Source organism: Melanostigma gelatinosum (genome assembly GCF_949748355.1).
Source record: "Melanostigma gelatinosum genome assembly, chromosome: 18".
Lineage (NCBI taxonomy): Eukaryota > Metazoa > Chordata > Actinopteri > Perciformes > Zoarcidae > Melanostigma > Melanostigma gelatinosum.
Window position 1 is genome coordinate 5,286,076 of NC_136651.1, and position 26,959 is coordinate 5,313,034.

The window sequence follows — 26,959 nt, forward strand, 5'->3', positions numbered from 1 at the left end:
AAGTGTGGAGCGTGATCTAGCTTGATACTACAAAAGAAGTGCCTTCGGGGGGGATTTTGACAGCACTGTGGAAGCGGTTGTGTTATGTAATATGTGTGTTGTGTTGCAGAAGCAATGCCTTGATGTCACAACTCCAACTACTCTTACATCTCTGCTTTCCTCACCATGCCCTCTGGGGTTTCATTCCTTGTCAGATTTTGTTTGGCACATCCTTTGGGAGACAGTTGTGAAAAAATTTGCCCAAACTTTAGAGGCAACAGAATGTTTCTCTTTGCTTGGAGAGGACTTGTGTTATGCATCTCAGTAGGACAAACACAAAGCCAGCGAACAAACGAGGACCTCCTACAGAAAGCAAAGAGGTAAAAGTGGCATAAACATGTGCCGTAGCCTCTCTAATGTGTATACACTGCTGAGGCTCGCCCCATCCTCTGCACTGGTTTATACTGTACACAAGGAGAGGGATTCAGATCCTGTCGGCTTTTTACCAACTCAAGTTCAAAGGGACACTTGAGTCCCATGTTAGTAAGACCTTTTTTCACTGCTTCTATCTCCAGAATCTGTAAATCTGTCCTGATACACAAAGTCAGTCTTTGAGATGCATTTCCTCGGCAGCCAAGACATTTTGTTTGGAGAGGAATACAAAGATTAGAGAGAAGATAAAGACTGAAGAATGGGATGAAGAGCAGGGTGAAGGGAGGGGAGAATACTCACAGGCGATGCGGACGTGGGCTTTGCGGCTCTTGGTGGTCCCCGCAGAGCTCCAGGCAACACACTGACACCAGAAGTCCTCCGGCCCAAACAACTCCTCCACCTGCTGCCGAGTGATCTCTATGCTGGCCTCTCTCACTACCAGTCCTGGGAGGAAAGACAGACAGGATCAAAGGCAGTATTAGCACATGTCGACAGGGAACGAAGAGCTCCAATGAACTGAAACAGACCAAAATGAATTAGTTTATACACATACACAAATCAGTACAGTTTAAAGTCAGTCACATCACATGCTTTGACACTGGGTATTTGTGTCAGTCTGGCCCCGATTCCAGAGCCAGAGAGCTGAGCTGTTTGGGTCCGGGCCCTGTGGGGGAGGATTCTCGGCGTCATGGCTACCACAATCCTGTTTGCTAACTCCTCTGATTACTGCTCATCTGGGTGCCAGGACCCAAACAAACAAATCATCCTCAAAACAAATGCCTCTACCCACAGCTGCCCCTCTCCAGCAGATTACGCTGCCACTACGGCGTGTGTATGTCGAGCATGCATCGGAATTGTGCGTGTGTATAAATGAATGGGTTATGTGGTGCACGAGCATTAACTGAAGCTACGGATACTTCACATGCAATATCGTGCCTTATTGCAGCTCAAACCATCATCCCGCTTTGATTGAATGAGATATTTGTGAGGGCAATGGTGGTCTCATGAGGTCCTTGTAAAAATGAGAAATGTGCTATAGTAAGTCACTGTACTGTATTTAAAACATTAGGAGACAATTAACACTTTGATTTGTAGTATCTGAACCCATAATGAGCAGGACTGACACAAAAAAAGGACAATTATTCGATGTGTTGATACCTGTCAGGTGGTCAGGGGACATGAATGCCTGCGGCAGTACTGTGGATTTTTCCACAAGAACATGCTGAGACCACGCTGTGAATAGCCAATGCCACCTCATCATCGCGCTGCTCCGTTAGGTATAAATGTGGGGGGTGTTCAGCCCACTGGAAAAAAAGTTAAGTTGATGTCATTTTCCCGGAACTGTCATGCTCAAGTGCCTGGTTAGCAATAATGTGAAAGTGGACTGTGGCGTTGAAATGATGCCCTGTTGAAGGGCCTGTTGTGTGCCCTGGAAACATTCTCTACACCATTACCACCAGGATGGATGCATCTATACACATTATTTATTTTTTTTGTCCACCATGAATCAGATCGCGTCACCGGCATTACAAACCACGACCCCGGCCGCTTCCTTTCCCCCCACTCGTCAGTTACTCTGTTTGAGAGATGACTCGGTCTGTAGCTGTGTCTTATTGTTAGCTGACATTACGACAGAAACCGAGTCTTCTGTTGCAGAACATCCAATAAGGAGATTGATGAGTTCTGCACGCTGTTCTTGCACTGAGCACTTATGTGGTTAGTCATTTAGTCGTTGTATGGTATTGACCATGTATTGACATTTCTTACGACAAAACTTCTACTGTCTGGAAGCTTTGAGTCAGTGTCTCCACACTCACAACCATGACCAATCTGTTTCCATGAACAGGGGTGTGTACATTTTACACATTTTAATGGCTTCTGTTAATTAAAAAAAAAAAAAACATTGATATAGTTTTCTCAAACATCCCCGACTGTCTGTCCTTAGTGCACACCGTTGCCTGCTAATTCAAAAACAATGGGGAGGCTGACAAATGAAAAGGGCTGCACAGAGTGCAAACAGGGGGCAGCTGCAGAATTAATGATGCGGCCTTGTTGTAACAACGCTAGCAAGTACTTAACTGGAGCTTGTCCAAACAAAGGTGTTATGTTTTAGTTCGTGAGGTAACTTAAACTAGTATTGGGTGTTAATAGTTAGCCAGCCAACAGTTCGACTTGCCTTTATTTAAGCTTAGTATCTGCTTATTCCTCCAGTTGTCAATATTGGAACATAGCAGACACGATCTGTGAGATGTAACGTTAAGGCACTGAACTGGATTAGGCCGATCACTTTAAAGGCTGTGTGCTAAACTAAGCTACTAGATGAGAGCACGTTGTTTTTTGCAATGAAAGCAGTGAATAAAATAAATTACGCCTGGTTTAACTTAAATGTGTGTTTTTAACACTGATTAAATAACTTCTGTAATGGCCTCATTGCTAACAAATTAAAACTATTGCTCCTACTGTATATTTAATAAGTTGTGTGTGTGTGTGTGTGTGTGTGTGTGTATTTTTGACTGAGCTTACCCAAGAGATGCCGTGACATCATTATCATGCGCTGCCTTGTGTCACAAATCAGTGACTCATCGTGTCCCAATGGTCATTCAATCAGAAACCCAATCTTTGCCTTAAATCTAATTCATTATATTGTGATTCACTCGGCTTCCTGCTGAACTAGACAAATGGACCTTTTTGTGACACACTGCGAACCTTTGCCTGTAATCTAAAATTGAAAATTGAGTGTGAAAGCTCACTCATAATGCAATAGATTTATCAAGACAAATCTGATTATCAAATCTATTATTATAATCTGTTGGGCCATTTTTTACCTTTTACATTGATTGTTTGATTTGGAAAAGTGACAACTGTTGTGTTCCTTTAATTCCCCAAACATTGCGTTCAGTTTATTGTGCCAGTAAAAAGGCATACAAATGTTCATAACTGCTGTTGTAGATATCGCTACAATGGAATGGAAATACTTTAAAGCAAAGTATTTCCACATGAGACCGACGGTATCTTAGCAGTCGATATATTTGTCTCAGTCTTTTTATGCATATATTAATAAGCCCACCTTTATTCTCCTCTTCTGGATGATCACAATTTGTACAAAAGTTCAGGATCTGTTTTACAGTTCGCCTAGGTTCACACCGTATGTGCCTGAATTTCTGGTTGAATGAAAACTGAATAGAGACCGGGTGGTTGAACAAATGAACATGCCATTTTACTTCAGGTTCAGAGCATTCACACAGCCTCCTTGTTCTGGCACACGCACCAGGCAGAGTGACATCGCACACACCAGCTAAGCGCTCATGTAAAATTTACACAGCGTGCCGACAGGCAGGAGAACAGCCGCGTCTGTTGCGTGCACATTCGCTGCTGCATGTATGTGTCCACATGCATGCGAGAGTCCAAGTGTGTCTGTGGTTGTCTGTACTGTGTGCCAATGTGTCTGAGAGGATGTGCATTGTTCGTTTGAGAATATCAAGGATGGATGTGATGGATGTTAGAACATCACAGAGTAGTAGAGGTAAAATCAATAGTGGAAACAATAAGAAGATTCTCCAAGGGTGTAAAGCATGCGCCAGGACCAGTTCATTATTTTCCATCTGTGCTCCAGACTGTTTCTGAAGAAGGTTCGATATATCGTCTGATGTTAGAATAAACCCTCTGCACCGTAAGATAGCCTCAAGCGACGGCGAAGACCAGCTATAAGTCTACTTCATGACTTCATTCTAGCAGGATTAAACTCTTCCTGCACGTGTTGCACTTGAAACACATCAGAAGGATCACTCCAGCGATGAGCAGGGCTCTGATCGGAGCCTGCTGACCTCATCCAGTGACCTCATGCGTTTGCTCATCTAGCAGCTCTCAGTACACTGTATAGCATTACAATGATAACAACAAAACACACACACAGACTCAATTTGCAATCAAGAGGGGCAAGCGAGCATGGTCCATGTCAGGACCAGTGTTGAGGGGCTACTTCACACATGTCGATGTGGCCATTAGCAGTAGAAATGATTCGACAACAGGTCCCATTAATAGGCTGCAGTAGGGTGCCTCATTGGAGATGATTTATTATTAATGTGGTCATTAAAATGAGCTAGTCCAGCTACTTAGTGTTAGCACTGGCTAACATTATTGATCAGACCAGTCAGGCAGAAAAGGAGGCATTGGTCATTGAAGGAGCACTGGAGGAGGAGGAAGGGGGTAAGTGCTCCGATTATCCGCCCAGATGAAGAGCACTCGTTTGATCTCCTGACTCGTATCTCAGAGAGTGTGACAAGGTGTCTCCAGTGTATATTACACTACTATAGCTGTGCCTACTTATAATTAATTTGCTGCTCATTCACTCATATCAATTCTCCTTTTGCCGACGACGGACTCTAACCTGCCCTCAACACTGGGAGGTGAATGCTTTGGTGTTCAGGTGACAGGAGGGTGAGTATCTGAAGCTAAATCATCACTGTGGGGAAGGCCAATCGTAAAAAAAAATTGCCATCACACTTTGTTCCTTCTGAGCCCCTTTTTTTTTTACTCTTGCCTCGTGCTGAGTCACATTTCGTGACCTAAATCTATGCTTTCTTTTCATGTGCATCCTCATTATTTCACACAAAACTGGTCTCAGTTCAAATCAGAGTGGTTCATGGTCATATGTTCACAAACGGCTCCCTAGCTGAACTTTTTTTGCCGGTGGTTTTCCCTCAAGAGCTTGCGTGTCACGTGCGCTACAGGTGTGTCACATCCGTTGGATTAAAAAGCATTTAGCCAGGAAGTAGACCTGCGTGAGGTCTCTTGAAATGTCGCAGTGGAGGTAAATTGTGTCATGCTGTGGAGAACATTGTGCAGGGAAATGCTACCAGCGAATCAAGCCCCCTATTGCTGATTACATTGCAACTACTGATGCCACACACATTGTGTCTCTTGTTCCTGTGTAGCACCTTGTTGTCGTAGGAGTGTGAACATCTGGATGAAGATGCAATGGATGCAGCCTGTAGCTTAAGTCTCTCGCACTCTCTTAATCTCATTATCTCTCTTTTTCGTCTAAGTTCTTTCTAACATGAAAGTGAGACAAAGACAGGACGAGAGACAGACATAAACACAGGGGTGTGGGGAGAGAGGAGGGTAAAGAGGGAGAGGTCCAATTTCTTCAGGCTAAACTATCAGTGGTATTGACCAGGCTGGCCAGTTTCTATCGGTGCTCCTTTTCTGTCAATCTGGGGAAATCAGAGAGCAATGGAGTGGGTTGAGAGAGGCTACAAACATCCATTGGGCTCTTGTGGTGTTGTGTGTGTGTGTGTGTGTGGGGGGTGCAAGGGCATAAATGAATGAATATCTGTGCAGTAAATAGCCTGTGGATATGGTTGTGTAGAGTGGGTGCGTGTGTTGTGTGTGGGTTGTTTTCCATGTTGATGCTTTTAGCACAAAACCTTCTGATACAAAGGCTAAGAGCCACTGATACCGTCACCCTCTTCTTTGTTATAATCATAACCATGAAACACATCCTCAGATCTGTGTATTCTTACAAAAGTACACCAGGTCAAAATGAAAGGATTGCAGGGAGCGACTGATGTTTTTTACAATACTCATTTTATATTTGTTCGGGCTACAACACTCTTCTGTATCTGTGCGTCTGCTTTTATAGTTTGCAACAGCTTGCAACAGTGCTGTGTGTTTCATATAGTTCAGTAAAACAGCACTTGATTGTTGTATTTTTACAAAATACCCTAAAAACAAAATGCTTGCCGATCCTTGAAGTGCATGCAAGTGTGTGCTTACATGCCTAAACATTCAAATTTAAGTGAAGGAGCAGCTGTCAGTGTGTCTGAGCATACAGACGTGTGTGTGTGTGTGTGTGTGTGGCAAAACACTGGGATGAAAAGGGTAAATGCGATGTGATTGTTCCCTGTGGGCGACAGAAAGAACTCAATTTCCAATACAGCGGCTGAATGCAGCCAATCAGTGCTGAACTTGTTGTGTGTAATGGCTCTGGTGCCGTTGGAGGCTGAATTCAGCTCAAAAAAACACTGCTGGAGCGTCACTATACCATTACCTCCTCCAGACATGTACATAGACACACAGCTACACGCCCAAAAGACACACACACACACCACAAGTTGTGGTGCTTGCCAAGCCTTTTCTACAGATAAGGTGACGCACTCATTGATCATTGATTTAGATGTGCACTTAAATGCGCATGTAGCTGATCTGTTTCACTGACCAGAGTTTTCGTCAACCCGCTCCTCCACAGTGTGCTCCTTCTGGTGAACCCACTCGCTGTTGCACTTGAAGTAGATCTGGGTGGCGGGCGTGGCCTTGCAGTACAGGTTGACCGGCTTGTTCTTGACAATGTAGGCCTCCTCCGGTTCCATCAAAAACACAGGCAGCGGCTCGGGCGGATCCGAAGGGAAGGTTTCCGGCAGATCACCGAGACCGATGAAGTCATCCTCAACTGTAGAAGAGAGAGATGGAAAGAAGATGAAGTGAGGGGGGAGGGCAGATTCAAAGAAAAAAAGAAAAGACGGACCGAGGGAGACGTTGAGAACAGAGGCAGAGAGCCCCAGAAAGCGAGAGAGTGGGACAGTGTATTATAACCACAGTCTTTGCATGGGATTATCCACCCGCGCAGCACATAGTGAAATCCCTATCATTTCATATTTTGGAATGTTTACACAAGTGTATTTTAGAGCACAGGGAATTCTGGGATTCCTCTCGGGCAATGGCTTCACAGAAACCACAAACGGCTACTGCTGAGAAACGAGAGAGAGGCGGAGCCAATAATGAGAAGCAGAGTTCAGAGGTTGACTCTGAGGAACTGAAGTTATAAGCTGATATCTCTCCGTCTCCCATTTTCTCTCTTGTTCTTTCTCTTTGCTTTTCTCTCTCTCTCTCTCTCACACTCACACTCACACACACACACACACACACACACACACACACACACACACACACACACACACACCAGATCTAATGACCTCAGGCTTTTGGCCCAGTTTGTGCCATTCCTCGGATACTTCTGCAGTAGACAGATACGCTTCCCTGTAATTACAACTCCCTTTCATCTCCCTGTCTTAAATCACATACACACAACTGCATGTGTACGCACACTCGCTCGCACACAAACATGAACACATGCTCACAGTGCCACAAGACATCGCAAGCACACAAATATATGGGCGCACACGCCCACGAGCGAGCACGGCTAACTTTCCAACTCTTTGAACACACGAGGAGGATGAAGCCTATTCGCCACCCCATTTGTCACCTCCAGAACTGTTCTATTCTTACCATCGAACCGGTAGACATCAATTATTCACAAGCGTGAAGGAAAGGAGGCAGCGTAATAGAGACAGAGATACAGTGGGAAACAGAGGGTGAGGGAGAGAGAGAGGAAGGGGAACAGGGAGAGACGGTGAAAGTAACTCAGCCAGACAGACATAGATTGAGACATTGAAATGGAGTTGGGCAGACAGACAGAAACACAGCACGGGAGAAGAGAAACAGGAAAGCAGACTGTTCGGATAACAAAAGAGTTTATCAGCCCATCAGTAATTCTTCCATGTCCTTCCATCTACCCGCCTCCATGTCCTGTGCGGACACGCTGCAGCCTTGTTGTCTGACAGAGGTTGTCTCCTGGATGCTTTGGGAGCACTAAATAATGTCTCGGCCGAGCAGATATCTCCTCACCGTGTCTCTCTAATGTTATCTCTCCCTCCATACCTGCCACAGATTGCGGTTGATTGCTGGGAAATGAAAGGGCAGGGGGAGCCAATCAGAAAATGGCCAAAGCCATCCTCACCACGCTACAGTTGGTCTGTGTACTGTTGTGCATGTGTGGTATGATGCTGGGGAGTTCTCTTATGTTTGTGAGTGTGTGTGAGTGCTTCACATCAGAGAAAAAAAACGGTGTAACTTCTCTTTTTCCTTGGCTCCTGATCAGCTGCTAATTAAGCAGAGGCAGTACAAGCTCAAGTGACCTCTGACCTTTAAAAGCAGCCGCCTCCTGACACCGTTTGTGTTCGTGTGGGTGCAATGAAGAGCTGGAACAAGATTATAGCCGCTTTGATCAACTTTCATCTTTTGCCGTCTAACCAAGAAAAAATCGTTGATACAATGTCAAGCTTTTCATCAGTTATGCCTTCATGAAGGTGCTGACTCTTTAATGTAGAAGTCTATTTCGGCAGATCTTGGGTTAGTCTGTTCTTTTCTGCTCCATAGTCCACCCACATCCTCAGCCAGGGGACCCTGACCCAGAAACAGGCAAAGAGAGCCAAGGAAACTCATTAAAGATTGTGTTAGCCTTCTTTCGCCCTCCATTCCCATTATCTCTCCATCTCTCTCTCCCTCCTGGCTCCCTGGTTCTGTCGAACTGTGAGGCAGAGAGATCTGAAACAGCCATGAAAGCGTCGCTTCCTTACACACTGCTAGACGAGCGGCTCACACGCTCGCACATATACACCCGCGCGGGCATTAATGCGCACAGAGGCACACGCAAACTTGCTCACAGATATTCGAATTCATCAACTTCCTCAGTGCGAGAAATAATAAATTCAAGTGAATGGAACGAGCCCTCCAGTGAAAAATCTGCCTCGAAATGAAAAAAAGACACCACGTGACTAAATGAAAGACCCCGACTCCTTCTAATCACACTCCCCCCCTCAAACTCAAACACACACACACACACACACACACACACACACACACACACACACACGCACACACACCCTAAAACCCAACACCATCTCCCTCCTCCCTCCCTGGTGAACAGAATACTGAGAGCAACAAGAGAAAAATAATGTTCTGGCTCCTTCTCGCACTGTCTCCATTCATATACAATGACTAAACACTTCCAAACAGACAATACTTTGGAGGTTGATGCAATCTTTGTGGATACGCACAGCTGCGGCGTGTATAATCGCAAACCTAATAGCCAAGAACACATCAAAATACTCATACGAATCAAATATGCAGTGTGAAAAAAAGTTCCCTCTCTTTTTTTAAGTGTCATATCCCTTTAATAGGAACATTAATATGGCATGCCTCCACTGTTTGATATGCAATGTGGATTTTTCAGAGCATTTGTAATTCTGTGGCTTGATTTTAATCAGACAATTTGCCTCCATATCGAGTGTTTAAAATGAAATAAATCTGTCCTCAAAGCACCTTTTATTCAAATTGTATTTTGCTCTGTAATTGGGGTGAGTTTTCCTAACTCGTATTGTAAGTCTTATTAGTGAATATTTTAAGACTCAAATTGAATATTAGTTGAATTTTATATCGGCTCCACATCCCAACGACAAAAAGTTCTGAAGATAAATGAGCTGCATGTTGCCCTGAAAATACAGTTCATGAATTGATGAAATGTGCCCCCTTGCATTGTTGCTGAGTTTTATCAGGTAGACGGCAAAACGCTTTGAAGAAAAAAACAATGTAAAGAAGGATAAGAAGGAATCAAATGAATCCAAGATTAGCAAGTGGGGGAGGGATGAGAGGGTCTTGGCAGTCAGCCCCTCTTTGGCTTGAGTCAACTCCAATAACTGTGGGAGTCGAGCAATATTAAGGGATGATTACATTATGGACACGAGTAAATTAAAGGCAAACCTCGACGCTGGCACAGCTGCATATCAAAGCAGTCTCACAGAGAAGACACAGCGAGGCACAAAGAGGCACTTCTTGAGCTAAAAAAAAAGAGTATCTGTGTAACGCAAATAAACTGTTGCATAAAGAATTGCACAACACCCACACCAAACACAAGCACGCAGAAATTCACATTAAATATTTGAAGTTTGAGTGTGCACCCTGTAGCACTTTGGCCCATTCAGTAGGTGGTAAACAGCTCGCCAAGACCCAAACGACCTGTCCGCTTGGCCAAAGTCCAAGTGCGCTCCTCATTTCTTCTACACGTTCATGTTGACAGTGTTTTCGTTTAACGTTGTCTGGGCGACTATCATCTCTCTGAATCTTAGACACAACAAGGGCCTAATGACGAGCTTATAGTGTCCGTTAGAAATGAGCACTGGCTGGCTATAAAAATAATCATCCAGTGATTGCAGTTCAAGTATTCTTGAAAATGAGCTACAGCAATGCCTCCTGAAGCAGTATTACTCCGAACCACTGCTGTCAGTACACCACTTTTACTGGACCATCAATACCTGAGTCACATTAATGAGGTCTATTGTGCTGAGAACAGTGTAAACGGATGACAAGACAACACATTAGAGATGGAGCCAGTGCTCAGGCTGCGATGAATTTGTCCCGGGCTTCAGCTGCCACTCTACTGCCTTTTCACAAATGCACTTCAGACCATAAATGCTCTGGTAATTTTACATTTCGACATCACGTGTCGACAGGAGGCCAAAGTCGATTTTACACGAAAGATGCTCTGGAACGTTGCCAACTCAAGACCTGGAAAGATCTGAAGATTCTGTAGAGTGAGCAAAAGTGGCATTTCAAGGCAGAGTTCACGCGAGATTATTATGAACCAATTCACCAACAATGTGAGTCCATCTATGTTGGTACACTGGAGATAAGCTCACCAATTCAAATCCAAATCAAGCAATAACTAAAGTTGAATAGAGATGGAGACAAATAGAGACAGTTAGATACTGATACAAACAAAACGCCTTCCCACATACACACCATGTATGCCCTATGGACCGTATATAGTTGATACATCACCTGTTTTCCTGTATGTCTGTGCTGAATAATTGCAAGACTGTATTTCTTAAACCATATATATATATATATATATATATATATATATATATGTGAGTGTCTACGATAACAGCTTTTGAATGCTGGGCTCTGACACCACTGTGCAAGATAAACTCTCTCTATTCTCTCTGTACTTACGTAGATTTATTGTCCCAAGGAAAGCACTGTATCAGTGGGGCCAATGTTTCCCTTCAATCAGGAGAGTCGAGCATGAACACTGGCATAAATCTTCCCCCTCCTCATTCCTGTTTTATTCCTATTTATCCTCTTCACCCTCTGCTCTGTCCCACTTGCCTTCTCCCTGTCACTTGTCTTTCCACTCACCCTTCTCATCATTCGTCTATACATTCCCGCTTCAGATAGAGAAAAAGATCGGTAAGTGGTTGGCCAGATAGACAACGGGGAGTTTTACTCGCCAATGTTTTGCTATGCCGCAATGGGGAAGGACAAGAGGTGGTCTGCAGCTGAGTGGTCAAGCAGAATAATAAACCACTCAGCTGTCATGTCAATTGAAGCAGGATAAACAGACTGTCAATCAGATCTACCTATAAATGTACTTTGAGCACACCTACCCATTATATTGAGTGAACATAAATCAATGGTAACGACCTCTTCCAGTCAATACTTGTTAGTATTGGACCCATACAGCCCAGCGGCTTAAATCAATATGCATGGCTGTTGTTTTTAAAGCAAAATCCTTTAGAAGCTCCATGAGAAACAGGCAAAGTGAGCAGAAGCTTACTTCCACTCTAATGTCTCTTTCCAGCCAAGTGCTTTATAAACACTAATGTGTCTACACACATTGTCTGCAGGGCCCCATCTAACGCTTGGCTGCAGCAGGTATTTATTGATTGCTGTTGGGGGGGCCAGTGACCCCTCCCTCGCCCTGTCCTATCTGAGCCCGTTGTGCTGGGGCGTGCTAAGTACACTCATATTTCATCTCTGGGGAATCCTGCCATCACACAACCATCACAAATCGCAAGAGAGAAGAAATCACGAAAAAAAAACAAGCAGACAGTCCTTAAAGTTAAAAGTCAGGTGACACTGACACTGACCTCCAAATCAGTTGACAGCTCGGAGTCGTTCCATTGCCGGCCAGACAGCGACCTGGAGAGAACCCTCGCACACTAAAACCGCCAAATAAACCAGACGAATAACTCAATCAGGGCATTATAAAGCGGTCCAATTCAGGGGTCTTATCTTTACCAGAGTATGTGATGTAATTGGAAAAATTAATCTGCACACAAACTGATTTAGCCCACTGCAGTAAAGCGCAAACACTCACACAAAAAAAGAAAGCAGTCGCAGAACTGAGGAGTGGGCCTGAAGATAAGCATTTTGAATCTATCTACTGAGAAATGGGCATAGAAGTGATAAACAGTACGCTATGGGCACCCCCCCCCCCTTTCATCCATCTCCAGTGGTGACCATAAGCTGTTAAAAAGACAGAGAAGGTCATATAAAAGTAATATATTGTAAACACAGTCATAAAGTGAATTGACTTCAGAGCACAGAAGCATCCCTCTCGTCCTGTCTTCCTGCAGCCAGTTATGACTTTCTCATTGGAGGTGGACACGTCGTCTCTTGTCCTTATCCCTGACCTTCACTTGGTTCTCTCTGGCAGCAGGCAGCTGGTGGTTGCCAGGGTCATGCTAGGCCTTGGCCACCGTCTATCCATTCACGTCACAGAGCCAGGAAAGGCAAGGTCAAAACATCATGATAATCAAGGCTCATCGTTTACTTCTTCTTCTTTTTTTTTTAAATGGTGTTTTTAAAAGGCAGATGTTGTCAACTGATGTTCCGAATGAACACAGACTAATCAGCATTCTTTAAGCTAAATAGAGAGTCCTATTCACAGTGGGATAAGCAGAAGTGAGCAGACACCTTCTTTAATTCATGACTAAAAGAGAGGAAGAGAATTCCGTCGAGATGTTGAGATGGATGGGTAAGCGAGTACTATAGTGCCAAAGTGGAATTGACATCAATACTGTGTTCGACAGGTAAGAATGTACCAGAGCAAGACATTTGAAATATGCGTGTGAGGACCAGTGTAGGTCTCTCATCTTAGACGAGAAAAGGTCACATTGCTTGGAAGCACAAACAAGTAATTATCACTGGCAATTACAAAGCATTTAGCTGCATGCTTCCCCTTCCGTTAATCTTTTGTACTAAGATTATGTGTGTGTGTGTACACACTGATTCGTTGTACATCCTGAAAGTGGCTATCAATTAACAGCTTTTTAATGCATGACCATCTATTCATTGTCATTTTGGGATCTGGTTATTTTATCGCTCTTATTCTTTTACACAATCTCACAATCTCTGTTATTCTGCCGCTTGTCTGAACGTTTTCCTGCTCTCTCTCCAGTAGAGATGGGTTTTCAGCGCTCTCTCGGCACTGTATATTCCCACTCTCTCTCCTCTGCCCTCTCCCCATTTGCTCCCTCCTGGATGAAAAGCCATTTTGGTGGTTGATTGGAGAATGATGCTGCTACTTAGAGAGCCACTCCATCAGCACCGAGGGAGGAGAGAGAAAGGAGAGAGGGAGAAAAGCTCAGGAGGAGTAGTGACTCCCTGGGGCGCTGTGGCTGTGATGGGTGAGCTGTCAAACGCCCCATTGTCCAAATTACCCAGCAAGCACCATGTCACCACCCGGGACTCATTTACGGTGCAGTGCAGTGCGGCACAGACATCGCTCTCTGAGTAAAGTCCACGGGAGAGACAAGCGGGGTAAAGGGGTGTAAGGAAGGAGTGGGGGGTCCGACCTAACACCTTCCAAAGAGGTAGAACAGGGCGTCAAACGCAAACAGTCCCAATATAAACCACAATTAACGTCATGCAGGGTTCCTGTTTGCTGCCTTTCTGCTTCAAGGCCTCAATGACAGGTGTCAATATGAATGCGTGCCTCCCGGCCCACCCACTGCTTGCCAAAAACACACAGTCACTGATGCACAAACACTTTAATACAGTTTTAAAGCAGCCACTGCATACAGAAGCCTCTTGCTTGACTTCCCTAGCAGTCATAACGACCGGTCCTTTCAGCACAAACTGGCATGCCCATTCACTTGTCACATGTCACATCCCTGGGTGCCCCAAAGCCAGACAGGGCCATCACCCGATACCCAATACTGACCGGTGGACTGTGGAGTGGAGTGGTTCTTGTCAGAGCAGACATGTCGCACTCTCTGACCCCTCACTGTGCCCAATGGTTTGATGCAATGCCTCCACGTTGGCTAATTGGCCCAGAGCAGCGGGCGGCCCCATTCTGCCGCCAAGCAAGAGGCCAAAAGATCAGAATGCAAAACATACAAAGAGACGGATGACAATAGGAACACAGGATCATCATGGATGAACCCTGGAAAACAAATGGTGAATGTAAAGAAGGGTCGACTTGACATCACACCAGAAGTCACAAAAGAGCCGGTGAGGCCTGAGAAAGGTTCCCTTCAATAATATAACATAAAAATCACATCTCCTGTCAGAAAAAGTGGTCCTAAGAATCAAGGAACAAGCATTGCATGGTGACACAAAAACTCAAAATGGTTTGCATGATCTAGCGCCATACACAAACACAGCAGGCACTTTGTAGAGTGAATTGCTAAATATTTCGTTTTTTAAAACACAATAACAGACTAAATCAACAACAAATACATTTTCTGTGGCTCATCTTTCATTTCCATTGTGTATACCTCAATTTATATTTTACTTACACTCCACTCCCACTAAGTTCTACGAACTAGTTTGTAGAAATAGTTTGACAGTCATAGATAGCATGCAAATCATACCAGTGCGCAATCATTTTCCAATGTGATAATTGATCATTTAAGACAAATGTATTCCTCTGTTGTATTAAGACAGATTAAAAAATGTGAACCTATCCTTTAAGAGTGTTCATCTTCCGACCTTTCATCCTAATTTTGAAGACCTTTGCATTTTGAAACTCGGCTGCTTTGAATTGCATTGCTCCTGCACTGCACTGCTAACAACTGAGGAATCATGTTCTTACATGTACTCTGTACATTCTTATTCTTTTATCATACTCATTTTGTGCACAAAGCAGTGACACGAGCAGAGGCAGAAACACATATAGTATGTTTAATAGACTAATACATATTTTCATACACCAAGGCCAGGCTAGAGAGGACATACACGTATAGATATGGATTATGACGATAGGATAATCGTCGGTCCATATGACAGTAAGAAAAGACAATTATCCAGTCAGTCCTTCATAATGTGTTCTCAATATAAAAATGCCATTTTGCAGAGGAATATGTGCCATCCCCTACATATGTACACACACTTCACACATATATACCCTGAAGCACTCAAATATCCAACCCTCCTCACAAAACAGAACTTTATCTGAAGGACTATGCAGAATGGAAGTGTGTCAGAATGTGTGAGACAGTCTCCAGAGCACAGTCTATTCTCCATGTCTGTCACTGAATCTGGCTGCCTGCTTAATCCCCTGAGAGACACACACACACACACACACACACACACACACACACACACACACACACACACACACACACACACACACCAACCTCCTGAATCTCATTCTCACCATCTCGTCAATCAAATTGCGTGGTGGGAAACCTCGAAAAGACATATGCTGCGCTTTAAGAAGTTCTCCTTTATCTTTAAATATTCTCTCTCTCTCTCTCTCTCTCTCTCTCTCTCTCTCGAACTGTGTCCTCTCCTGTGTCCCCAACCCCTCTGCTGGGCTGAATATAGGAACCTGCAGCCATCTACTAAAGACCTCAGATGTGATGGGAAATGAGAAGATCAGGATTTACTGTGTGCCGTAATACACCAAACTTGGGTCTGTGCCCTAATGCAGGCTTTAATGGTGTAACTGTGGGTGAGAGGGGGGAAGGGGGGGGGGGGGGGGGGGGTGTTTGCGTGCATGTACATGTGTCTATGTGTGATGGCTGAATTAATGTGACAAGGCAGATGTAATGCAGAATCATAAATCTTAGCCCCGGGATCAGTAGAGGCAGAGCAGGAGGTGATATATTAAAGGGCACGCACACACACACACACACACACACAGCCGTTATGATGCTGATAATAAAAACAAGACCCCAGCTGCAATAGCCTGCTAATAGACATGACTCTATATCTGGCCCTGAGGGTTATGACACACACACACACACACACACCGCTTTTCCAGCAATGTATTATGCTGCTTTGAGCCCAACAGCTCAAGTGTTAGATATGTAATACTGTTAAAATCTTAATGCTGTTACACAAGCTTGCTGTTGTACAACATGCAAATTCTTTACTTACTGTGTAGACCGCATGGGGCGGGGCTCCCAAAACACATGACAGCGTTTCTGTTGAGAATACTGTTGCAAAAACACAGATGAAAGCTAACCAGCGTTGCTGTAAATGAACAAGCCTCGCTGTCAAAAGCACTCTGACCAGCTGATCAGCAGTCAGACCCGGTTTCTAAACTGACTGCTCAGCAAACTCTGACAGCTGTCCCTATCAAATCAGATGGTCTGTCACTGTAAATGTACTGCTGATGCATTTTTATTGTGCAACCACAGACCCGATCTTTGCTTCTAATCACGATTGTCATATATACTATAAAAGCTGATCTATGTACATTTACCTTCATTTCTAATGGATTCAATGGGGTTTCTGTGGATTGCTTGGGATTTATAAGGCTTTGATGTTGCTGGTGAAGAGCATGAGTCATCATCACACTTGCACACATGCAGTGGGCTGGGCTGGTTTAGCAGCAGACATATTTTCCCATGAATTAAAATAATAATTAATGCAACTCCTCATGTGCACTCCTGAGAAGACATACAAATGCATCTCATTGGGCTTGCATGTTTACAACGGCAACATGCCTGTTCTTTCATATGGGCAAGGTGCATTAAAGAATATTTCCCTCGCATCAGGATATTTTAGTTTATGGCCGATATGCTGAGCACACTGAAATGAGAAGGGCAGTCCAGGTATTCAGCGGGAATCACAACATGTTCAGCTGTCTCACAATAGTCTTGTGCCGTAGAATTTGCCCATTGTTTCTTCCTGCATGTCTATTCAAGGGTAGCCAGGATGCTTGCTGGGCTTATTCCTAAAATGGAAAAAAAACCTTTGCAACCGTTCGGGAGGAATTGCAACATGCTGGTTGCTGCACATAGACTACAGTACAACTGCAGAAGGCTGCTGGCTTTGTCGTTTTGTACAGTACCAAGACTCTCCCTGCGAACACTTTATGAAGGGAGTGTGCATGCACTTGGTTCATTCGGGGTCCTCCCTGACATGCAAAGCCCTTTTTCTTCGTATTGTAGAATATGTCCTGTAGCACAAAATACTTTGAGTGGGGTTTGGGCAAATCAACATATTAGGCTCGTTATACTGGCTATAACGGGAACAACAATAAAGCTGTTGTCTCAGCCCATTTCACACATTTCTTTTCCCTTGTAATATTGGCTCGTAGAGGACTGACAACATAGCCGCTATTACACATTGGATAGGGTATCATATTCCCATTGGCTCTTATACTGTACGCTACACCATATCCAGTTTGGATCATCGATTCCATTCTTGCAAAGCCAAACAGCCACTTCTGTCTGATACCACTGCCCTGCCTGCCTGCCTTCGGCTCCCATGCATGGTTGTTTGGATAAGAGGAGAGCTTCCAGAAAAGATCACAAATGAACAGTAATTGTGCCGCTTCTTTATGGTATAATAAACACCGACACAAGTGGACATATGAGGGCCGTGCCTACGCACACATGAACACAGATTGTCACTGGGACCCTGTTCAAACACGGTATCAGAGCATCAGATATATCCGGACTGTTTCTATATCTGGCTGAGATGGATGGCAGATCACACCTGGAGCAAAAGTGCATCTCAAATATATCTTGAGTGACAGAAAAGATTTAAGTGGGGAGACAAATCATATACTACAAAACTACAAAAAAACACCAAAAAAAACAAAAGATAGAGTTGAATATGCAAGTATGCTGTCACATATCGGAGCGACAGAGAGAGGGAGAAACAAGATGGAAATTGGCCTCCGGTAAAGACTTTTGTTTTTGTGTTTGGGTGCTTTGTCTTGGCGTGCAAATACTGCAGAGAGAAGGCCTTTCTTCATTAGAGGTCCCATGAAGCCCCAACCACGTCAGAATGAGCCCTGAGTCATCAGATCCTGGCGTGTTCGCATTGCATTTTGGTGCATTCATATTTGTATTTAGAGACACACAGACTCAACATTCACACATACAGACAAGTGTCAAAGAAAAAAAACAGAATAAATGGTTGGAAATATATAACAAATGCAAATGGGTCCACAAAAGGGACAATAGCTCAGATATTAGTGCCAATAGATAGATAGATAGATGTCAACTTTATTTATCCCCAGAGAAACCTATTATATTGGAACATATACACGATTTTGACATCGTGATTCATTGTCCAAAACCGACACAGAGAAACACTCCCTCATATTCGTTTCACATGCGCACACACACAGAAAGACGTAAGCGCGCACAGACCTCACACCTGTTAATGGATGTAAGAGGCAAAAACACTTGGTGGGATGGAGGGCAGTGAGTGTGTGTTTGTTTTGTGTGAGTATTCAGGGAGGGGAGGGGGGACTGCATTAGGGAGTCACACACCCAGCTCCACTCACCGGGGGACTGCTGTCAGCCTGTGATTTTGCCATGTACCCCTCCCAGCTCTCTCCACTCCTCTGCTACTCACTGCTGAAATAGGTCAACCACATATAATGGAAGGGCAATGAGGAGCAAGTCTGTGCACCCCCTCCCCCTCCCCCTCCACCCCACCCGACCCTGCCCCTCAGCACTCCCCCACCCGTTACCTCTACCATCTAGCGACAGAAAACAAGCTATGCCCCCCCCCCCCCCCCCCATGGACACACAGAGGCTGGCTGAGGGGAGACAGGCACAGCCAGCCACAACATGCCAACCTCCCAGCCACAACAGACATTTACACAGCCACGCTTGAACAGAGCGCCTTCCAGGCTTTCGTAAGGAATGAGCACATTCACCAGACCAAAAAAAAAAAAAAAAGCTTAAAATGCTCATCTCTGCGACAACGGAAAATTGGAAAAGTTGAATAATGGACACTGTGTGTATTGTGTGGAACTGTTTGCAATCACCAAATGGTTTATCGCTCACTATAGGGAGCGTGAGATGGCGGAGGGGAGAGGTGGAGGCTTGCAAAGAAACATGTTTACCGGGACGGCAATGCTCCAACATTAAATGGACACTCCACCAAATGTGCATGTCAAAGTCAATTCAATAGTCATAAGGAGTACAACATAGCCTCTGAAAACAGCTGCATGAAGTCTTCTATAGAGAAGATTACTCAAGTGACATCACCCAGGTATCTCAACTTCATCTATCTAATGGATTTGCATTGTGGGAAGTGTCCGTTCCAGTATTTTTCGATTGAAGTCAGAATATATTGGCCTGGCCTATCCTCCCTCTCTTCTACTTATCTTACTTCTATACTTTGCATCTCCCTGCACTCTCAACTCGTGTTGTCTTTTCGCCGCAGTCTCTACTGGCTATGACCTTTTCTCCAGTGGAACAGGATACTGCCCATCTCCATCTTCCTCATGCATTAATGATCTGCGGTAAGCTGAGGGCATCAGTCTGACTCTCAGCCTGTCCGCTGCTCACCCACTTCCAAGGACGGAGCTCAGCCAGAGCCGAGCTCAGCCACATTCCCTGTCACCCACAGGGAAATGCAGATAAATAGCCACAGATAGCGATAGCTCCGCAGTCTAAAAAGTGGATGCTGCCCCTTCTCATCTCGACTGCATACATCTCTTTGACACTCCCCAGTGGCAGATATCTAAAATACTGCAGCAGAGAGATGACAGCAGGCAACAGACATGAAGAAACTCAGCCAATTATCCTGTTTCATACTGAACCTCACTGCAGATACAAGCAGCTGAAATGAGGTTTGACCATTGTGGTAGCAATGCAAATTCTTCTCTTTCATACCTTCTGTTTGTCAGCATTTAATGATAATAAGAGCTAAAATGCATTCATCCACCATTTAATGCATGTGTCCACTACTTTTAAGCTATACCTGATGTCCTTTTCCCAGAATATAATAACGCAGATCTTTCTGAAAGATCCCCAAATTGCTCTTCTGGCAAAAGCTAGAAGAGCAAGAGGAGCAAGAGTTCTTCCTAATGTAGCTTTATTGGTTACAAAAGCCCTTTGTGTTTCCACCCTGTTTTGGGGGGGGGGGCAAATCTGTTCTCAAGACCAGAATAAGCCTGACCAGACGGGGATCATTATGCAACATCTTGTCTTCTTGCATCAGTGGTGAATACCTAAGGCTCAAGACTATACGTCAGGTTTAGCTCTCGCTTCACAGAAACAATCTGATCTGTTGCCTCATTGTTCAAGATTACCTGAACTCTTCTACTTAAGGCATCAAGCACTTAAAGAGCAGTTAGAAGTGCTGCCTCAAACTGAAGATGTTCATGTCACTGTGTGACATTCAGTTCTAAGTTATTGTATCCTCCACCTGTGCTGCTTTTAAATGGTTTGGATTAAAAGGCAATTGCAATACAGTATCACAATGACAATTGCCTCTACTCTCCCAAAAATCGACCAGGCCCTCGGGTGGCCATTTTGAAACTCTCCTCTTCCGAGGCCTATAAAAGTCCTATCAGTGATCTTTAAGACGGAGCACAATTTAGACCAACAGGTTTGTGGTTTTACAGACATTCAAAAGTGAATTTGGCTGAAAATGTACTGGTATTCATGTCATTACTTTCAAATTGAGGCCAATATAAAGAATATTGTTAGAATACAGAGCGAGCCACTGGATTGCTTGTTTGGCATCCGATAGTTGCCCTACCAGAAGTAACTTCTTATGATTGCTTTTTAAGCTCGTCTCCAATGAGGTTTTTCAAAGCATTTGGTTTTCAATATTGTACAGTAGATTGGTGTAGAAGCTGGTCTTTCTTCTCTCTTTGCTGTTACAAGCTAAACATCCCAGCAGTAGGATGATGTACAGAAGGAATATGATAGCTGAAGCTCTAAATGAAGTCGTATATCCCTTTAGGACAACATTGGTGAGCAGCTTGGCCAAACAGATGGATGTTGTAATCAGCTCCTTTTGTGAACGTATCTCACCCTGTCACCTGCCGGGACTCATTCCCCCAAAACCCTAAGATGCATTCTGACAGCTGCAGAAATCCTCATCAAGGGAGGAGGGATGAAAAGATTTCTTCTGTGCACCTCCCTGCCGCTCCATGCCCAAATATTTGACTTTGCCTGTGATCCGCAGCCCTTGAAGGCTTCTGTTGGGCTTTTCCACACGACTGATCTCTGTTCTCAAAGCAGGTGTTTAATAAAACACAACTGACACAGAAGCCTCACTAGTAAACCAGAATGCGAAAAAATGACAGAGAAGATGAAATGGACGGAGAAAAAGAAGCATTCATAACCATTATATGTTTGATTATATGAATGAGGCTCGGCTCAAAGGTTAAATGAGACACGACGACCACATCAGATAGGAGTACGTCTGTCTGCGATGCTCATGCAACTCCCCGAGGTTCCCGTCTATGGCGAGCCCTTGATGTCACTGCTACACACTCCTACACACATGGCCTTTAGTCATGAAATAATACACACGCACACTCACCACTACATGCAATTCCACCCAGGAGCATGCATTCAATAGCTCACACTGATGCAGACACACACGAAGAAACTTCACAGGGAAATCAAGCTGACAGATCAAAGAGTACACACACACACAGGGATGAACCTTTCAGAATGTTTGAAAATCTACCAAAGGATGTTTTCCTATAAACCAATTATCCCGGCGGTTGTGTTGAGGAATGACCACTGCTGTTTCCAGCTCATATCAGGATTCCACACCATGTTTTTTCCCCCGGCCTATGGGAGTTAAAAGCAGTGCACTTGACATTCAAAGCACCCTTTACCAAAGAAAGAAACTATGTCAAAAATACATTTTGTTTTTGTTTTCAGCCATCAGAAGCTGTGCGAGTAAATTACATGACAACTTGCCATGTAAGGCGTGAGTTTACAGTGTTGTTTTTATTCATTTTTAGTTCGATGACCACGTGTTTTTGCATTTATCTACTCGGGTTTTGAAATGGTTTCATGAATCAAGGGGTGTGTACGCTCTTCTCATCCCATTAAAGAGAATGTAATCCTTGAACTAAATTTAAGACATGAAAGGCTTTTACTTGACAGCTAACACGAAGAGCTTCTACAGTGACATTTACTGTCGGATCATATTAGTCAGTCATCACAAAAAAAAACTACACAGTGAACTTATTGCGATTAAGTATGCCTGTACAGCATACTCACATGCACACAAAGATAAACGCACATGTATAAATGCATAAAGAGACATATGTATTTGTGGATATGACCTAAAATCAGTAACAAGATTATTACCTTAAATAAACAACAATAATTACTTTTTGGTCACGCTAGCAGTGTTCATCTATACAGGATGGCAATGTCAGTCGAATACAAATGAAATATATCGACGTTCATGGTCCCTGGAGGATGGAGATGCGCTGACTTTTCATCAAGCATCATCAGCAGGTCGAAATTTTACTTTGTCCAATACTTTGGTGTTGACCAAATACTGGCAAAATTCATGACAGTATCAGCCTTAATTTTGCATTTTAAATGAGCAAATAGGTAAGAAGAAAAAGAAAGAAAAAGACCTGCTGAACTTCAGCATGTTAGCATCGTCAGTGTGAGCATGCCAGCACACTGACGTTAGCGTAAATCCAGACTCCGAGTCTAGTTATATACGGTTGTAATGTCAGCTTATAGACATTTATTAAAATTTCTGTACGAATAAATTTAGATCGGTAAGAGATTCATAATGCCGGTAATACAATATATTTGGATTATTGTCCTTCCCACATAAATATACTAAATACACGGTGTGTATATACTGTACCCACATCAATTGTTCAATTGTTACACACACACATCTGAACAACTCAACCTATATCTCATCGTGACAGATTCTAAGATTCAGTTGTGTGAGTGACAGTCAGGCACAGGCGATAAATACCAGGCGGTAAACAGTGCCTGAATAGAGGGGATGAAAACATGGCTGGTAAGAGAAGATGACAGAGCGACAGGGAGCGGTAGCTACAGAGGGAGAGATGGGGTGATATGGGGGAAGATGTGGGGGGGGGGGGGGGACTTCTCCACAGGCTCGTAGTTCCGCTCACATCACCTTGCCAAACTGTCACTGCCCCCTACGCCGACCCCCTTCCAAACCACCCCCCCTCCCCCTCCCCAGCCTCCCTCCGTTCTCGACAGAATGATTAATGGTGTATCTGGTCATGCGAGCACCACTGTCCCTGACTATACTAAACATTATCATAACTTCGCTATAATCACTGAGACCCGGAAGAGCCCATCGTCCATGATAAACAGAAACAGAATACCAGAGGCGTTGGATTGTATCTATTTGTCTGTCATTGTGTTAATAATAGCAGTAATAAAGAATGTGCACTCAGAATAACGACGCAATTCTGATCAAATCAGCATCATATCACATCCAATCTCCTGCACACTGGAATAATCTAAACTATTAAAATCCACAAAATGATCTTCCATGTCCTGACAAGGGGAACCGCAGCTCAGCACCGAGCGCCTCCCGGTGCCTGGGTCATATTTTCCTAATATCTTTTTAATACAGTAATGTCACATTCCTGCTGTTCTTCTAAACATCCTCGCCCATAATGTGCCGTGCAGTGTGTCAACAGCACCATATTAAAGGCAATATAACATGAGTGGCCTACAAGTTTCATATCAGCGCTGTATCCCCATCGGATCTATTACTGTTTATAGGACTTTACATTAGCCTCTGTCTGCTGCCATTATCTCCTACACACTGCCGGGGACACACTCAGCATATCGCGCTCCACAAAGAGAGCTTTTCCACAAAGAGAGCTTTTCCACACTGTGTGAGGACATGCAAACAAAAGCATGGCAATGCACACACATTGAGAGAGAGAGGTAGGGAATGCGCACAGATACACAAACAGAGAAGAATGCATGATACACACACACACACACACACACACTTCAAAATCTCCATGACAGACGGCAGAGGGTCCTTTCTGCATTCGGAACACAAAAGTGGTGTGAAGTGTGTTGAGCTCCAATGTGTTGTGTGCTGAAGAAAAAAAAAATTACATTTGAATGTGTGGCCTTTTCAAGACAGCCCGCAGAGATTTGAGTTGCATTGGAGGAATGGACTTGGTCTCTGCTGAGATTTAGTTTGGGTTTTCCATTTCTCTAATCAGGGAAGGCAGAGGAAGAACGAGCACGATTTCCTTGCATAAGGAAAGCTTCATTTTAAGCCTGAATTGTGCGTCTGTATTGATATGGCAATGCTGTAGGTGCCAAGTAGCAAATGATTTATAGGTCTGACTAGCCTTCACCATTCTATTCCAACTGCAGAAGGTGAAGTGTTATGCATTCATGTCTTAATAGCATTTACATTTTTTTTTGTATTCACTTTGTTGATACAGGGTGGTAACTATAATGGAGAAGAGGAAGTTTGCGCTTGCTTTTCTAGATGAGAAGAAGCAAATTCAGCTGAACCCTACAAAGGAAAAATTATGACCTCTACCATTTTGTGAGGAAACATAATGAAGACCAGGCAGACCAATTAAACGCTCTTGTGGCATGCAAAGGCCCTGTGTCTAATTAAAGGGAAGCAGATATTGCAGACACGTGAAGGCGCGCATCAGCATAAAGGCGTAAATCTACAGCATAAAGGCGTAAATCTACCTTTATAAGCAGTAAAGACTCCTTTTCACAGGCTGATAGGGGACAAGGAAGTAAGAACGGAGGATGATGAAACACAAGCTAAAGAAAGAGAAGGTGGACAAAGAAAAAAAAAAGTCTTCGGAGGAAAGACACTATTGCAAACATCTCCATTTAAGTCCTGTTGTTCGCATTTGTAATTAGAGGAATTTAAACGGCAAATAAGCATTAACCTTCCCACCCAGGAACTGAAGCATAACATTCACTCTTTTCAGGAAGAGGCATACGCATTATAAGGTCACAGAGTATTAAGCTAAGCAAAGAAAATGCATTGAATATTATGCTATTAATGTGACTTCATCCCAATGCACTTGTGCTTTCGGGGAGATGTACATGACAAATACTGTTGATTGTGTTGAAGTGGATGATGCTTGATGCTTTTCTATTTGAGACCCCACAGTTGAATGTGTTGCTATGCTGCCGCAGTGACAGAGGAGCTTGTGTCCTCTACTGCCAAGCTGTGTGCCACTCTTAACATGACCTCAACACCCCTGTGCATTTCGGGTGCCATCCAGGACCTGCTGCCAGAATGCAGTGTCCCAAAGGCCACAGTGCTCAACAAATAAAGAAATCTGTGTGATCCGCTGGCCAGCAATCTAAACTCACACATGCACATGCTGCTTCCCCTGAGCATGATACAATCTGCTGCGAACATGTAAAACATGTTTTTAAGGAAGACTGTATTTATTGATAACATATTCATAACACATTGAACAGCTAAAGGGCTAATGTGAGGTCGCCCAGGAATGAAAGTTAAAGTCTTCCTGTGAATTTAAGAGGTTATGGTATGAAATCCATGTGTAATTCCTCAACAAAGTCAACTACAAAGTCTACATGGCCTAATTTAACAGCTTTTTCAACTGAAAAAATAAGAACTCTGGGGCTCCATACGTGATTGTGTGTGTCATACGGTAAAATCTGAAATTATTAACTAAGCCTCATGATGAGAGCATCTCCTAGACACTTCATAGACCCAGTAGGTGTTCACAGACCATCCTGGAGAAGCCCGAGGCACCTATCACACTGATTTCTGAGGTCGTGTCACAGAAGTCCTCAGGCATCACCACACAGGGTCAGTCAGGAGGTTAGGAGCTATGTCACCTCCCTTCATCCCTCAGCAGCAGATCAAACCTCATTTCAGTCCTATCTCACGACACATCGCTCCTTCTTCCTCTCCTGTGTTTTTACAGGCTGGTCAGACGACAGGCCAGATGTTCTTTAACACACCCACATCAGTTATTCCTCTGCTGGGCCGAGCACAAAGCCTCTTTTTTTTCCCGTCTCCTGATAGAGCTCTTGCTATTCACACTCACGATGCAGCATGTACAGCAAGTTTAAAAACAAGAACAACAACTTTATCTTCCTCCTCGGCTCATGCAGATGATGTACTCCACAACTTATAATTGTGCTACTGATTAGGCTCATCTCACTGCATATCGCCGCCACTTCACACAGCTCATCACGCACATCTGTTTCCAACAGCATCGAACAAGAGGCACATTAACAAACAAACAGATAACAATTAGTCACGTTTGAAGTCCTCTGCTCCATTAGAGAGAAAACTGGGACTGTTAACTCTAAGGAAGCACAAATGGCATGAGTAAAACTTTCAGCATTTTGCATCATGCTGACAATGCATTTTAAAATCATAAGATTGTGGGAGAAGGCAGAACGTACAAAGGTACAAAAGAATACTGATACTCGGTGTTGCTGTTTTTAATTTGGAGTTTAAATTTGAGTTTCTCGTCAGTCTGCTGCAGACACAGATGTAAGAATGTGAAGCGCCGCCGAGCTGTCAGTCATGCTGCATTAAGAGACAACTCAGGACACGGTGGAGAGTCAGAGGTTAAAGCCATTACGAGCAGGGTGGCTCCACTTTCTGACCTTTAACCCTCACTTCACCACAGTCTGTCTTTTCTTCTCAACACTTCAAGTTAAAGCTGACCTGGTTCGGCAGCAGGTGTTATAAAGTCTAC

At 43.9% G+C, this 26,959-nt stretch overlaps 1 protein-coding gene across 2 annotated transcripts in view; it reads right to left on the minus strand.

Annotated features, from left to right (window-relative positions):
• Positions 1–26,959, minus strand: part of unc5cb (unc-5 netrin receptor Cb) — a 99,168-nt gene that overhangs the window by 36,616 nt on the left and 35,593 nt on the right. For both annotated transcript variants that reach the window (XM_079289697.1, XM_079289696.1), the window contains exons 2-3: positions 6,629–6,859; positions 712–855 (exon numbers count right to left, since the gene is read on the minus strand). In XM_079289697.1, the coding sequence (XP_079145823.1) occupies positions 712–855; positions 6,629–6,859 (375 nt within the window). The remainder of the gene's footprint in view (positions 1–711; positions 856–6,628; positions 6,860–26,959) is intronic.